Consider the following 17,636-nt stretch of genomic DNA (forward strand, 5'->3'; position numbering starts at 1 on the left):
GTCTTGTCAATAAGTGTTTTGATTGTGTACAGAAAACTTTTTAGGTATAAAACCCACAAAGGAATTAACAGTTATTTTATTGTTAATTACAACCAGTAAAGTGGTTCCATTTTAGAATGAATAGGCCATTGAAAAGATATTAGTTCTTCTGGGTGGAGCAAAGAGAAAATCTGCATCAAGGACTGTGAGAAGTGGCAAAATAAGCTGAACTACTAAGAGCCAAAGGGGAGAGAAACCATTCGGGGACCAGCAGGTATGTAGCAGAAGGTGTCAGGGCCTCATCCATATTCCCTGGGCACTCATCATTCTCTAGCATGTGCCACTAACAGGAATCCTGCAGTAAGCACCTCCTCGAGGCTTTCTCTGCTTGAAGTGCTATGGAGTTAATGCCCCTCTATGGGAATTCGAGGGTGCATACCCAGCTTCCCTGCCAACCAGAGAAGTTACACAACTGGATATTTGAAAGTTACCCTTCGAGTGGGATAATGGTTTCCATGCCATCTTTTAGTGGTCCCCAGTAGTATTAAACATAGTTGCCCACAGTGGGAATCTGCTTATGAACGCATCCTGCATGGGCTTCCTTCTCTTGTCTCACTTCCTACTTCCCTACCAGTGCATCCTGGAATCATCATTTGTACTCAAATGCTTGCTCTCGTCATTTGCAGTGACAAAGCCTTGGCATGTCCACTGAGGTGTCAGGGTTCTTTTTTTTCCTTCAAGAAAATATTTATTGCATATTATTATTGATTATGTTTTATAGCAAAATTAAATACATGCACTTTTCATAAGTGCAAAATGGGAATCAAGGCATCTATCAAATTTAAATGTTGAACCAAGGCCTGGTTTTCAGAATGCAGCAGCCAGTAGTGGTTCTGCACCAGGGCCACTAGTCCATGATTTCTAGTAGCTGAGGATCTTTTCAGTAATTGGAACAAAATCTTTATATGTGACAATCATTACTGCATAAAACCCTTTGGGAGTTCAGATAGTTTACTGGGTCCTTCACTTGTTGAGTCATCCTTTTGCTCTACTTCATCACCTGATGGCCTCGCCATTTTTCAGCTGAACTAAAACATTGAGCTCACCAGAGTCCAGATGCCAATCCCGTAGACCACTGACATCCATCTGTACCAGTCTGTGAACTGGTTTTGATACATGGGTACGCCTGCGAAGGCCTTGATTCTCCTTCTCCCAGTTCTTAAACACCTGAATGGTGGTAGCCTGAGGCAGAGGTAAAATCAAAATCAAGAGCGTGTGGAAAAAAAAAAAAAAATCAAGAGTGTGGGTGAAGGTAAGGAACACTGAAAGCCTGGTGGGGATTGGGATATGGATTTAAAATTAAAGTGCCCATCTGGGTCACACGTGAGTATACCTTGTTGCTCTGGAAGGCAAACAAAATTTAAATTTGGCTAGCAGAAAATATTTGTGTCACTTTTTAAGGGCTTAGAGTCCAGTTTCTGCTTAGTAACAGGCTGTGTTTCCTGTTGGCCAAGGCGCCCACAGCTTGGGTTTGTCAATTCTCGGCCTGTTACTGGAGACAGGATTCTGTCTAGTGGTTCACACTAGACAGTCCATTGCACTATCAGAGTCTGCTCCAGAGTCACCAGGCTGTCTGTGCTCAGTCCTCATCTTGGGCAATCAATGTTGCACCAGTGTGCTGCAGCTTTGGTTTAGGTTCTGGCCCAGGGTCCGCAGGAATGGGGTTTGGAATTGGTGCAGAAGGCTGAGGCAGTCCTATGGTGTGGTTGTTCACTGCTGTGTCATCTGGTCCTGCAGAGCTGCAGGAAGACCCAGTCCTCAGCTTTGGGAAATGGGGGCCACCCCAATTATGCTGAGACCATTGTAAGTGGGGTATTTGAAAAGATGCCCAACTTCATATTTACTGATTTCTTTTTCATTAAATGAGTAGTTTATAATATGTTAAATAGCATTTTATTTTTCTTTTTTAGAGACAGATTATCTCTGTCACCTAGGCTGGAATGCAGTGACACAGTCAAGGCTCACTGCAGCCCCAAAATCCTGGGCTCAAGTGATATCCCTGCCTTGGCCTCTCAAAGTCCTAGGATTATTGGCATGAACCACTATGTCTGGCCAACATTTTCATTAACTTTTGCTATATATTTTGAGTGTTTAAAAATGGTTTCTCTAGGGTTTGCCATACACATCTGATCAAAATTAGCTTCAGATTTATGTTAGCTTAAGTCCAGTGAAATATAGATAGATGTTACTCCTATATGACTTTCCCGTTTTTGTGGTATATATATTACATCTATTAGTATTACAAACCCAACAATACATTATGATTACTTTAGCAACTATGATCATTTTATTAGCATCTATTATCATGTACCTCCTTCGTATTATTGTCAAAATACATATATTAAACTTCTATGTTATAGGACCAATGATATATACATATATTTTTATGCAATTTTCAAAAAAATCAGTTAAGAAAAATGCATTTATAGTCTTTTATAATGATGTAATTACATGTTCTTTCTCTCCATATGTATTTTGTTGTATACACACACACACACACACACACACACACACACATATGTGTATATAAATATATCTTTGTTAAGACAGTGTCTCACTCTGTTGCCCAGGCTGGAGTGCAGTGGTGTGATCTTGGCACACTTCAGCCTTTTTCCCCTGGGTTCTGCCATTCATGTGCCTCAGTCTCCGAGTAGCTGGGATCACAGATGCGCAGCATCATGGTCGGCTAATTTTTTGTACTTTTCTTAGAGACGGTGTTTTGACATGTTGGCCAGGCTGGACTCGAACTCCTGATCTCATGTGATCCACCCTCCTCACCCTACCAAAGTGCTGGAATTACAGGTGTGAGCCACCATGCCCAGCATGTGTTGGCTTTTCAGTCCATACTTGGTGGAGTCAGGCTTTTTTTTTTTAATTGCATTTTAGGTTTTGGGGTACATGTGAAGAACATGCAAGATTGTTGCATAAGTACACACATGGCAGTGTGATTTGCTGCCTTCCTCCCCATCACCTATATCTGGCATTTCTCCCCATGCTATCTCTCCCCAACTCCCCACCCCACGCTGTCCCTCCCCTATTTCCCCACGGCAGACCCCTGTGTGTGATGCTCCCCTCCCTGTGTCCATGTGTTCTCATTGTTCAACACCCACCTATGGGTGAGAACATGTGGTGTTTGATTTTCTGTTCTTGTGTCAATTTGCTGAGAATGATGGTTTCCAGGTTCATCTATGTCCCTACAAAGGACACGAACTCATCGTTTTTTATGGCTGGATAATCCATGGTGTATATGTGCCACATTTTCCCTGTCCAGTCTATCATCGATGGGCATTTGGGTTGGTTCCAGGTCTTTGCTATTGTAAACAGTGCTGCAATGAACATTCGTGTGCATGTGTCCTTATAACGCACATAGAGAACAATGGTTAGACCAGCTGAACTAATCTCAGGGGCACAGAACCCTTCTCCCTGCATACCTCCTCCTCCCCACCCATCACCACCCAATGAATAGTCAGCATAGGCTCCTAAGCATCAAATTTTAACAATTCCATTCCCAAATGCAACCAACCACTCCTAAGGAGGTAATGAAAACAAATGCTTAGAGGGGTGTTACTTTAGCCCTATACTTTTAACCTGTGTTGTGCACTTTTAAACACCTAGAAAGACTAGATTTTTAAGTTTTCCATTATATACACAGCATTGAATAAATGTATACATAACACAGACTGTAATTTAAGTGTCTTCTAAATAGGAACATTCTGGCCTAGAACCTACTTCCCTTTCCAACCTCTACCAACCCCATGGACAGCTTAGGGGGGATTTTAACAATTTCACTTCAGTTTTTAAGAAGTCTTCCCTATGATTTTTAACACAAGGTATACTCAATGTATTGAATTTACTAACTCTACATCTGTCATACACTGGCAATCTCTTTAACATCGACTAGATGTAAATTAGGACTCTTATGTCTGCTTACATACACTATATACAAAGCACAGTTAATGAAAATGCAGACATAAGGGGCAATGATCAGTGTGCCTCACCATAAACACACTGGTGGAAAGCCCCTTACGCTCCTCCTTCTCCCTGAACCTGCACAGATATCATAATGTACTGCTCAGAGAATTCATCAATTTCCCAAAGATGACATATCAAAAAGACAGCTACAAAACGTGTTTGTTATTTACTACCTCTACTTTTAACATACTTTGTGCACTTCTAAACATCTAGAAAGACAGATGTTTCAAATTAGGACTTAAGTTTGTCCACTATATACACAGTAGTGTTGAATAAACTACACACACGTTAACAATGGTTATATCTCAAAGTGTCTTCTAAATAGGAACATTCTGGTCTAGAACTCTTCATTCCTTCCAACTATTCACCACCACCAACCTGGTGGATACAGGCACGTGTCACTTAGAGCTGATGTTACTTCACTTCCAAAAGTCTTTCTCAGAAGACAGCCTGTCTGTGAATTTTAACCAAGTGTACAGGATGTGTTAGTTTACTAATTCTATTTCTGTCATACATTGGCAACCTCTTTAATATCTAGAGACTAGATATTATAAAATTGGGACTCATTTGTCCAGTATATACATAATATATACAGTATAGCAAAGTTAAATGAAATGCATATAGGCAATGGATTAAGCTGAAATTTTCATATAGGCAATGGATTAAGCTGAAATTTTCTAATAAACAATGGCAAAACACCTTTTGCAACTTCTTCCCTCCCACTTGCCAGGTGGTTCCACAATTCCACTTTCCAACAGCATTTCCCATCACTTTTTAAAAACTATTTACAAAAAGTGTTATTCTACTAGTACTTTTAAATACACCAAGCACTTTCAAATATCTAGAAAGACTAGATATTTCATATAACTTGTCCACCACATACACAGCACTGTTAACTAAAATTGCACACACATAACAATGGTTATCATCTGAGGTATCTTCTAAATGTGACCATTTTGGCCTTGAATCATTCCCTCCTCTCTTTCTTCTCTGCCTTCAATCCAGTGGACAAGTACAGGCACGTGTAATGCTTAGAGATGATTGCACAAATTCCAATGCAAAAGTCATTTACCAAAGACAAGTTTTCCCATATATTTTATCACAAAGGGTACAAAATATACGATTTTACTAAACACTTTGTCATACACTGGCAACCTCTTTAACATCTAGAGACTAGATGTTGAAAAATTAGGACTCGTCCATTATATACACTATATACGGAGCAAAAGAAAATGCACAAAACCTACAGAAAAAGTGTCTGAAATGTCCAAGTGTGAACACACTAGAATATTACCGTTTGCAATTTCTTCCCTCCCACTTCCTCTAAACCATTAAACAAGTATAGACAGTACTATACTGCTCACAAAGGTGGCTTCACAATTCAATTTCCAAAAGTATTTCCTATGAATTTTAGTAAAAAGATATTTACAAAGTGGTATTTTTACTACCTCTACATTTAACATACATCGGGCACTTCTAAACACCTCAATAGACTAGATGTTTCAAGTAAGGAGTTAATTTGTCCACTATGTACACAGCAGTCTTGAATAAACTGCAAACATGTAACAAGAGTTACAATTTGAAAGAACCTTCCAAATGTGAACATTCTGGCCTAGAACCCTTCCTATCTCCATCAACCCAGTGGGCAAGAATGCTCAAATTTTCAGAAGACAATCTTTCCTAGACTTGTAAAACAAAATGTACAAAACATTAGGTTACTAACTCTACTTCTGTCATACACTGGCAACCTCTTTAACATCTAGAAAGACTAGATGTTGTTAAAGTTAGGACTCTTTGTCCTTTATATACACTATATGCACAGGTAAGTAAAACAAAATGCAGAGATATAATAATTCATCTTGCCTTGCTGTAAGCAGGGTGGCATAGAACTGTCTGCACCTTCCCCTCCTCCCTCCTCCCCTAAGCCACTGCACACACACTGAGTATTACTCAACAGGTGATTTGGCCATTCCCTGCAAAAAACATTTCTTACAAATTGTAACAAAAAGATATTTACAAAATGTGATTTTACTACGTCTAATTTTAACATCAGGCACTACAGAACATCTAAAAACAGACGTTTCAAAAAAGTTTAGCATTGTCAACTATATATACAGTAGTAAAGAATAAAATGCACACAAAACAATGACTAGAATATGAAAATGTCTTCTAAATATGACCAGTCTGGCATAGAACCTTCTTCTCCTCCTTCTCAGGTCTTCCAGCTCCATGTCATCTAACCCACTGAGCAAACGTGGACGTATCACCGTCTAACAACTCCATTTCCAAAAGTCATCTCCAGAAGACGTGTGTTGTCTATGATTTCTTTTAAACAAATGAGAATTTACAAGATGTGTGGTTTTCTGACTTTATCATACGTCGGCAACCTCTTTACATCTAGAAGGGCTAGATGTGACAAATGTTTTCTATTAAAAGGTTGGGGTGGAGTTGAGAGCAGCTTTTTCATATTATATACACAGGCCTTCCATAAACGGCCAGTAAATCCTTCCAGAGGGTGGTGGGCATTTCCAATGGGCCACACGTGGCCTGTCATTCTACCGTTTCTCTCTTCCGACAGCAAGCTCTGGTAGAATGAAGACTAACCCCGTTCGACCCGTCGTCATTTGGAACTTCACTCACCTCCCAGGCCTGTTAAGGCCTTTGTCCGTCGTCGTCAGGACTAGGTAGGTCTCGCCCAATGGGGACAGAGTGGTCACTGGGGACCCGGATCTGCACGGATTCGAGCGGCCACCATGTTTCCTGGTCCGCCACTCCCGTCGCCACCCAAAGGCGTTGCATCTGGGCAGCTCAGCCGGGGCTTCGTCGAGGCCCAGCACACTTGGGCCGGGAGAACCAGTGGCCAGCGGGGTCCAGGCTGGGGTACGGGCTGGGAGAAGCCACCGCCGCCATCAGTCACCGAAGTGGGGTGGGGAAGAGAGGTTCGCCACGGCTTCAAGGCCTGAGCCTGGCCAGGCCAGTGGGCAGCCACAGCGGAGGCCTCCGGTGTCTGAAGGGCAGAGAGCACGGCCTGTCCCAGGGCCCCCCAGCTCACCCGCTGGCCCGGGGCTGGAGGGCCTGGAGGGCCCAGGGGGAGCTCGCGGTGCTCTGCGTCTCTCCTCGCCGTCTGCCGGACCAGAACTCGAGTCAGGTTTTTTCAGGTCACCATAAACTACGTGGTCAGGAGCTATAACACATGTGGCCACTGCTTCTCTGCGAGAAGGGACCAACAGCTCATGGAGCCTTCCTGACAGTTTTGTTTGTTTTGAGGCAGGATCTCAGTCACTCAGGCTGGAGTGTAGTGGAACGATCACAGTTCACTGCAGCCTCCACCTCCCATGCTCAAGTGATGCTTCCACTTCAGCCTCCCAATTAAATGGAACTATAGGCACATGCCATTGTGCCTGGCTTAAATTTGTGTGTGTGTGTGTGTGTGTGTGTGTGTGTGTGTGTGTGTGTGTGTAGAAAGGGGGTCGAGCTCACCAGCACGCCCAGCTAATTTTTTTAAAAAGTGTTTTTTTAAGAGATGACGTTTCACCATGTCGCCCAGGCTCTTGTAATGAACTCTTAGGCTCAAACAATCTCACCTCAGCTGGCCTCCCTTTTTTTCTTTTAATGCAGAGGCTTCTGGAGATGGCTTTGCTTTGGTCTGCTGTGTGGGTGACTGTGGCCCTGACCTGTGCCTATGGTTCTCTGACACTTAGCAATACTTTGCAGAGTTGCATCCTTGGGTCCCTGTGGTAGGCCTCTGTAGACCCCTCAACCTAAAACTGCTCCACCTGGGCCCTGGATTGCTCCGAAGCCTCTTCCTGCATATGTTGCCCTAGAGACAGCAGGCATGAGTCAGCAGCTATTTGGGGAGGCACGTGCTGCAGCTGAGAGCACAAGGTTTTTCCATTATCCTCAGGCAGTTGACTCTGCAGCTGTGACTGAGCAGAGGGCCACTGCTTCCCTAGATCCCAAGGACCCAAGTCCATCGGCAGCTGTTGCTGGAACATCATCTCTTGTAGGCAATTCTGAGGCTGTTGGTGCTGCTGTGGGTGATACTGCGATTCATTCTGCTGCTGTTCTTGCAGCAGTGAGAGACAGAATGAGTAACGACAGTGGTCTATCTTCTGCTCTTCCTGAGGCCTCTTCACCCCATGTGCACCTTGAGCATAATCCAAAAGGAAGGGACTTGCATTTTGCCTTTCCCTGATTTCAGTTGTTTCTCCATAAAAATATGGCACAGAAGGTGGAGGAGGATAAACGCATACTTCAGAGTTGTAACTTAGAAAGTGATAGGCAGTAGAATGCCCACTTCCTGCATCACCTCCATACTGCAAAGCACAGTCTGGTTGCTTTTCAGTGCCTGTGGCCAGATAGGAGCACTGGGAGGCCACCTGTTGACTAGGAGTCTCTTGGTTCTCCAAAGAGAAGCAATTGTAGCCCATCTGTTGATGGGGAATCCCCTGTTGCTCCAGAGGGGAGCAACCAGCTCTATCCATCAAAGCCCTCTGGGCATCAGAGAAGCTCTGCTCGGTGGCATAGTTGGGAGCTGCAGCCTGGGTCTCCTGGCAGCTTAAAAATGAATGGGCTTTTACTGGGAAATCACCGTTTTTCTGAAGAACAAAGATTCTTTGTCTTTCTTCAGGTGGAAGTCTGGCTCTTTTATTCTGGAACCAATTCTAGAGAGAAAAGATAATATTGTTTTATCGAATCTACATATCTGATTATATTCTTCTATGCATTCCTTAATGTAGGAGGATTTTTCTATGTAAGCCTCTCCGAAGCAGAGTCCCTGACTTGTCTGTTGATATTAAAGCATATAAATAATAAAGGTAATCAGTCCCAAGAGGCCCATGTGATAACACAGGCTATGCATTGAACATTTCTAGAACCCTAACCTTCACTGGAGACAGTGACAACATGGTTTACAGGTAAACCTTGGCTTTCCAGAATCTTTCCCCAACCTGTTTGTGACCTACTTGCAATGTTCTCCTGCTTGCTCACTAAGAGACCCACTCTGCTAAAGAGACTCCCAGCTGTCCCACCTAGTCATGCATTGTTCCCACAACCCTGCTACTTTACTCATACTCTCCTGCCAAGGAGAATTAGTGATGTATTTTCTGACACCCACATTTCTGTTTCTCTCTTTCTCCCTCCCTCCCTCCCTCTCTCTTTTCCTTCCTTCCTTCCTTCCTCTTTCTTTCTCTGTATCTCTCTTTCTCTCCCTTTCTCTCTTTCTCTCTTTCTTTTGACAGAGTTTCACTTTTGTTGCCCAGGCTGCAGTGCAATGGGTGATCTCAGCTCACTGCAACCTCTGCCTCCCGGGTTGAAGTCATTGTCCTGTCTCGGCCTCCCGAGTAGCTGAGATTACAGGTGCACCACCATGCCTGGCTAATTTTTTTTGTATTTTTAGTAGAGATGGGGTTTTGCCGTGTTGGCCAGGCCAGTCTCAAACTCCTGACCTCAAGTGATCTGCCCGCCTCGGCCTCCCAAAGTGCTGGGATTACAGGCGTGAGCCACCCACATTTCTGTTTCTTATATGCACATAATTCTTACATGCATTGTTCACGGGTCACAATGAGTACAATTGTTTGACCATATATTTGTTGTATGACTCTCTGAGGGAAAAAAACAAATCATTTTTCCACTGCTCTCACACCACAACAATCAACAAAGACTTGTGCAAGCAAATGTGTTTTTCCACACACCAGGCAAACAGTTCTGCAGTGCACCTCAGCTGGGTGTCCTCCAATTCAATTCTGACACTTTGTACCTGGAAATAATGTCAGATCCCACAGGGCTCAGTCCTGCAAGGCTGCCCCTCTTTCAGATGCCAGTTGCAAGTCTGGGCTTCTGAAACTTTTGACTGACTGGCTTCAGGTCAGGGCTCCTGTTCGCCTCCTCTTTGGGTTTGATTAACTTAGTGGAGTGGCTCATGGAACTAAGTGAAATACTTAGGTTTATCAGTTTATTAGAAAGGGTGTTACGAAGGTTATGGCTAAAGAAATGCATAGGGTGAGATATGAGGGAAGGGGTGCAGAGATTTCCTGCCCTCCCTGGACAAACCACCTCCAGGAACTTCCACATGTTCAACTATCTGGACCCTCCCCACACCCAGGCTTTTTGTTTTCTTTTTCTGGAGGCTTTATTGAATAGTCATGATTGATTACGCCATTGGCTATTGGTGATTACCTTAACCTTCAGCTCTATCTCCTCTCCAGAATTTGGAGGGTGGGGTTCAAAGTCCCAATTTCCTAATCCTACCTGGATCTTTCTAGCTCTCATCCTGAAGCTACCAGGGGCTACCACCCGTCAGTCAGCTCGTTAGCAGACAATTGTCAGATTTATATCTCAAGGAAGTGCTCTCCCCGCCCTTCAGACTCGCACATTCGACTGTCCACTTAGCGTTTCCACTTGGATGTTTACCTGACATTTGCAACTTCATGTGTCCAAAATGTAAATTTTGATTTCTGACACATCTGCCCCTCCCTAGGTCTCCTCCTTAGTAAAAGGCAACTCTCATCTTCCATGGACTTAAGTAGAACATCCAAGTAACCTTTGAGTCCACCTTATCTTTCACGGCATATTCCACACAAAGTAAACTCTGTCAGTTCCATCTCGGATATCTACAGTCTAATTAGTCCTATCCACCTGCACAGCTAGCAAGCTGGCCCAAACCACCGTCACCACCATCTAACCACGGCAGCATCAGCTCATCTACGGCTTCCAAATTTGCCTGACTGCAGTCTAGTTTTCACAATACATACCCACTGTATTTTCACAAGTATATGATACTATTTTCTTATGTGATGAAATGCTACATACTGCCTAATTCTTCATATTTTTCATATTGTGTGTGTGTACAATTTTCTCTCAAATTGGTTATGAATACCAGTGTCTCAGGATGTCCCAGGCCCTCATGTATATAAAACGGTGTAGTATTTGCATGTATACTATGTGTGTTCTCTCATATGCTTTAAACTGTCAAGAGATGACTTACAATACCTGATACCTGGCTGGGTGTGGTGGCTCACGGCTGTAATCCCAACACTTTGGGAGGCCAAGGCAGGCGGATCAGGAGATCAAGAGATCAACACCATCCTGGCCAACAAGGTCTCTACTGAAAATACACAAATTATCTGGGTGTGGTGGCAATCGCCTGTAGTCCCAGCTACTCAGGAGGCTGAGGCAGGAGAATATCTTGAACCCGGGAGGTGGAGGTTGTAGTGAGACAAGATCGTGCTACCATACTCCAGCCTGGTGACAGAGGGAGACGCCCTCTCAAAAACAAAACAAAACCTGATACCTAATATAACACAAATTCTACATAAATATTTCTTATTCTGTGTTGTTTTAAAATTTGTATCATTTAAAAATTTTTGTATTATTATTTGCGCCCCTCACTGCCACCCCCCTGGCTTTTTTTGAGACAGGGTCTCACTCTGTCACACAGGCTGGAATGCAGTGATGTGATCAGGGCTGGATTTGTAAGCACAGCTCCCATCCTATTTTCATTTTTTACCTTTCCAAATATTCTTCATTTCTGGTTAGTTAAATCTGTGCATGTGGACCCCGTGGACATGGAGGATTCACTGTATATACGTATGTATTTTGATTGCTCTCTACCATTTCTTTGAATTCTGTACCTTCCTATCCAGTCCCCTGCATTCTACCTCCATCTGTACTTATTGCCCTTTAATTTGCTAGAAAACAGCTGCACATGGTGACTCATGCCTGTAATCCCAGGAGTTTGGGTTGCTGAGGCAGGTGGCTCTTTTGACCCCAGGAGTTCAAGACCAGCCTGGGCAACATGGCGAGACCCCATTTTTATTTATTTTATTTTTTATTTTTTTTACAAAATATCCAAATCCCAGCAGGGTGGTGTGTGCCTGTAGTCCCAGCTACTCAGGGGACTGAGGTGGGGGAATCACCTGAGTACAGGAAATGGAGGCTACAGTGAGCCATGACATGATTGTGCCACTGTACATCAGCCTGGGTGATGAGAGTGAGACCTTGTCTAAAATATATATATATGAAATATACATATGAGGTCTTGAACTTACGTTAATGACATTTACTGGACAATAAAATTTGTTGGCCAATGTTTTTCTTGTGCTAAAATCTGGATAAGGGTTTTCTCCAAATATTTCCTTAAGTGCCTGCAATAATTCTTCAGAAAATTTGTGTCGGTGTTTTACTTTTCTCTTTTCCTTTCTTTGTCTGCCTTCTTTATGATGATCCTCTTCAGCTGGGAAACCTGACAAAAGTGTAAGCAGAGAAAAAAGCATTGGAGAATATTGGTGTGGGAAGTAGAAAAGTTCCTCTTTAAAGTTGTCTTTCTTGTTAAAGAATAAATTTGCTAGCCAGAGCAATCAGGCAAGAAAAAGAAATAAAGGGTATTCAAATAGGAAAGGAGGAAGTCAAATTGTCTCTATTTGCAGATGACATGATTGTATATCTAGAAGACCCCATCGTCTCAGCCCAAAATCTGAAACTGATAAGCAACTTCAGCAAACTCTCAGGATACAAAATCAATGTGCAAAAATCACAAGCATTCCTATACACCAATAACAGACTTAAAGAGAGCCACATCAAGAATGAACTGCCATTCACAATTGCTACAAAGAGAATAAAATACCTAGGAATACAACTAACAAGGAACATAAAGGACCTCTTCAAGGAGAACTACAAACCACTGCTCAACGAAATAAGAGAGGACGCAAACAGACGGAGAAACATACCATGTTCATAGTTAGGAAGAATCAACATCGTGAAAATAGCCATACTGCCCAAAGTAATTTACAGATTTAACGCTATCCCCATCAAGCTACCAATGACCTTCTTCACAGAACTGGAAAAAAACACCTTAAACTTCATATGGAACCAAAAGAGAGCCCGAATAGCCAAGTCAATTCTAAGCAAAAAGAACAAAGTGGGAGGCATCACACTACTGGACTTCAAACTATACTACAAGGCTACAGTAATCAAAACAGTATGGTACTGGTACCAAAACAGAGATATAGACCAATGGAACAGAACAGAGGCCTCGGAGGCAACACAACATATCTACAAACATCCGATCTTTGACAAACCTGACAAAAACAAGCAATGGGGAAAGAATTCCCTGTTTAATAAATGGTGTTGGGAAAACTGGCTAGCCATGTGTAGAAGGCAGAAACTGGACCCCTTCCTGACACCTTACATTAAAATTAACTCCAGATGGATTAAAGACTTAAACATAAGACCTAATATCATAAAAACCCTAGAAGAAAATCTAGGCAAAACCATTCAGGACATAGGCGTAAGCAAGGACTTCATGACCAAAACACCAAAAGCGTTGGCAACAAAAGCCAAAATAGACAAATGGGACCTAATCAAACTCCACAGCTTCTGCACGGCAAAAGAAACAGTCATTAGAGTGAATCAGCAACCAATAGAATGGGAAAAAATTTTTGCAGTCTACCCATCTGACAAAGGGCTGATATCCAGAATCTACAAAGAACTAAAACAGATTTACAAGAAAAAAACAAACAAGCCCATTCAAAAGTGGGCGAAGGATATGAACAGACACTTTACAAAAGAAGACATACATGAGGCCAAAAAACATATGAAAAAATGCTCATCATCACTGGTCATTAGAGAAATGCAAATCAAAACTACATTGAGATACCATCTCACGCCAGTTAGAATGGTGATCATTAAAAAATCTGGAGACAACAGATGCTGGAGAGGATGTGGAAAAATAGGAACACTTTTACACTGTTGGTGGGAGTGTAAATTAGTTCAACCATTGTGGAAGACAGTGTGGTGATTCCTCAAGGACCTAGAAATAGGAATTCCATTTGACCCAGCAATCCCATTACTGGGTATATATCCAAAGGATTATAAATCATTCCATTATAAGGACACACGCACACGAATGTTCATTGCAGCACAGTTCACAATAGCAAAGACCTGGAACCAACCCAAATGCCCATTGATGATAGACTGGACAGGGAAAATGTGGCACATATATACCATGGAATATTATGCAGCCATCAAAAACGATGAGTTTGTGTCCTTTGTAGGGACATGGATGAACCTGGAAACCATCATTCTCAGCAAACTGACACAAGAACAGAAAAACACCGCATGTTCTCACTTATAGGTGGGTGTTGAACAATGAGAACACATGGACACAGGGAGGGGAGCATCACACACTGGGGTCTGTTGGGGGGAAATAGGGGAGGGACAGTGGGGGGTGGGGAGTTGGGGAGAGATAGCATGGGGAGAAATGCCAGATATAGGTGAAGGGGAGGAAGGCAGCAAATCATGCTACCATTTGTGTACTTATGCAACAATCTTGCATGTTCTTCACATGTACCCCAAAACCTAAAATGCAATAAAAAAAAAAGAATAAATTTGCTAATAACTCTTTAAGCCCTATCCTATGTAGCTGTTAGACATGCCATGCTTACGGGCATGTAATACATTCTATGTTCTTGTACTTTAACCAAGATATGTGTGCTGGATGTGCTCACAGGCATGTCCCAGCTCGCAGCTGATGTCCCTTACCTGTTTAAAAAAGTTTTTTTTTTTTGCCCGGCCTGGTGGCTTACGCCTGTAATCCCAGCACTTTGGGAAGCAGAGGCAGGCGGATCATGAGGTCAGGATATCGAGACCATCCTGGCCATGGTGAAACTCCATCTCTACTAAAATATAAAAAATTAGCCTGGTATGGTGGTGCGGGCCTGTATTCCCAAGCTACTCAGGAGGCTGAGGCAGGGGAATTGCTTGAATCTGGGAGACGGAGGTTGCAGTAAGTCGAGATCGTGCCACTGCACTCCAGTCTGGCGGAAGAGCAAGACTCTGCAAAAAAAAAAAAAATTTTTTTTTTTTTTTTTTTGTGCTGCGATTGAGTCTCACTCTGTCTCCAAGGTGGAGTGCAGTGCCTGATCCCGGCTCACTGCAACCTCCACTTTCCAGGTTCAAGCGGTTCTCCTGCCTCAGCCCCCTGAGTAGCTGGGATTACAGGCGTGTGCCACCACACCCGGCTAATTTTTGTATTTTTAGTAGAGACCATGTTTGCCAGGATTGTCTCGATATCTTGACCTCGTGATCCACCTGCCTCGGCCTCCCAAAGTGCTAGGATTAAAGGCTGAGCCACCGCACCCCGCCTGTTTAAAAAATTTTTAAGTTGTTAGCCAATCGAGTTTTAGTTTAGATTGTGAGGTCCGGCTCCAGCCGAAGGAGATCAGACACAACAGTAAGGACGACCCCAAATGCCTAAGGGGTAAATTTGTCTGCTTTTCCTTTGTTCATTGTACTCTTGTGGCAAGATGTCTAGCGAGAGTACCTTTCCTGCAGTCCGGGAAGTACAAATTGCTTGCTTAGAGATACTTTGTTTCAGTGCTGATTTTTCTTTGCGTCACCGAGCATCTGTTTCCAACAATTGGTAATAAGGAGACCAAAGAAGACTTCCAAACAGTGTTAGCACCATAGATTCCCTCCCTTTCCTAAGATGAAATTAAGGCCTGACCTCATAGCTACTCACAATAATAAAATTACAAATGAAAGCAGGGATTGGTTAACTCTAGGCCTATGGGCCAGATCCAACAGTTGCCTGTTTTTGTAATTAGAGAGTTTTACCGAAACACGAGTCACATTCATTCACTTATGTATTGTCTATGGCTCTTTTCAAGCCACAATTGCAGAATGAGTCATTGAGGCTCAAATTTGTGTAGGATCCACACAGTGTAATATATTTACTATCTGGATTAGAGAACTTATTGTTACAATTAGAACTAAGTGCAGGAGAATATTTTATAATTTCATCACTGTAATGTATATGACAGGAAAAACTAATCTATACTGATTGGAAGGCAGGATATCGGCTACAGGGTCAGGGAACAGAGAGACTGAAAGGAAGCCAGTGTAGGCCTCTGGGTGCTACTAAATTCTCTTTATCCGAATGCCCTCTGAGTTCCATGAGTGTAGTTAGTTTGTGAACACTCATGACATTAAACATGTGTAAATATTTGCTATTTTTGGCCTGCACAGTATATTTCAATTAAATCTTTCTTTTTTTCTTTATTTTTGAGACAGAGTCTCCCTCTGTTGCCTAGGCTGGAGTGCAGTGGCCTGTTCTGAGCTCACTGCAACCTCTGCCTACAGGGTTCAAGCAATTCTTGGACCTCAGCCTTTGGAGTAGCTGGGACTATAGGTATGTACCACCGTACCTTCCTAATTTTTTTTTTTTTTTTTTTTTTTTTTAATGGCACAGGTAATGTCCTGCTATGTTGCCCAGGCTGGCTTTGAACTCCTGGGTTCAATCGATCCTCCTACTTTAACCTCCTTGTTTTGTTTATTATTATTCTGTTTTTACTTTAGGCATACAGCCAAAGTCATACTAAATTGGATACATGAACACTTAAATGTACGTATTAGAAAATTATAATCAATGACTTAAATTTCCAAAGACAGAACTTAAAAGTGTACAAAATTACCAAGAGGAAGCAGTAGGGAGCAGGAAAATTAACAAAAGAAGTAAAACTCATGAAACAATCTAAAAGGTTAAGTAAGATACAGGAGAAACTGGTACTTTGTAATGAAAAGTAATACACCTTAATAAAATTCAATAGGATGAATTATGTAGTTCATACATTCTTTTCTGTCAACTTTAAAACTTTAGGGAGGCTGGGTGCCGTGGCTCACGCCTGTAATACTAGCACTTGGGAAGGCCAAGGTGGGCGGATCATGAGGTCAAGAGATAGAGACCATCCTGGCCAACATGGTGACAACCCGTCTCTACTGAAAATACAAAAATTAACTGGCCATTTGGAATGCGCCTGTAATCCCAGCTACGTGGGAGGCTGAGGCGGAAGAATCGCTTGAACCCGGGAGGCGGAGGTTGCAGTGAGCCGAGACTGCGCCACTGTGCTCCAGCCTGGCGACAGAGCAAGACTGTCTCAAAACAAACAAACAAACAAAAAAAAACAAACAAACCCAAAGCAAAACTTTAGGTAGATGACCCTTGTATGGGACCCATGGCTGCCATCTTACATTTGAAATTCAAGAGTTCAATTTCAAAGTACCCCATACGCCATAACACAATTTATCAGTAAAAAACAGCTGCTGCTCCAACAGTCTGTACCACTAATGGTGTTTGTGCTGTAAACTTTGACGCACTTTGAAAAAAAGCAAAGCACGTAGTATTACCAAAGAACAGAGAAAAAGCTGATGGGAATTTACCACCTGAAGAGCCGTCCAAACTCATCTTGGGTAGAAGTCGTAGACTCCACGGAGATCAGTGGGCAACTGAGCGGCTCCCAAAGACACAGGCTTTATATGCGGTCTGGGTGACCCCGCCCCTTTCTTAAATACCTTTCAATTTAACCCCCTCATTAAATATTTAACAGCGTTAGAAAGAAACTTGAAGTAATCAGATTAAGTGGAAGTATAGATCCTGCTAGGTGATTTTGTCTCTGTAATAATACTTTTGCAAATGTGACTCTTGTTTAATTATTTTGGTTTGGCCACTTTACTTTCTACATCATAGGAATATCCTTATCTTACTTTGTATTTTTTGTTTTTCTCGGCTCTTCTGAAACCCATGTCTTTTCATCATTGTGATATAGAGCATTAACTTGGCTGATCTACAC

The 17,636-nt window shown here is 42.5% G+C and overlaps 1 protein-coding gene across 1 annotated transcript; it reads right to left on the minus strand.

Annotated features, from left to right (window-relative positions):
• Positions 1-7,772: 7,772 nt before the first annotated feature.
• Positions 7,773-17,251, minus strand: LOC135277216 (cytoplasmic polyadenylated homeobox-like protein). Its single transcript, XM_064382970.1, has 3 exons — positions 17,227-17,251; positions 12,060-12,253; positions 7,773-8,675 (listed from the first exon to the last, which is right to left on the minus strand). Exons 1-3 carry the CDS (start codon positions 17,249-17,251, stop codon positions 7,773-7,775), a joined length of 1,122 nt encoding a protein of 373 aa, XP_064239040.1.
• Positions 17,252-17,636: the final 385 nt, after the last annotated feature.

The sequence above is a fragment of the Aotus nancymaae genome, unplaced genomic scaffold (assembly GCF_030222135.1).
Source record: "Aotus nancymaae isolate 86718 unplaced genomic scaffold, 86718_ANA_hifiasm-v0.15.2.pri h1tg000030l, whole genome shotgun sequence".
Lineage (NCBI taxonomy): Eukaryota > Metazoa > Chordata > Mammalia > Primates > Aotidae > Aotus > Aotus nancymaae.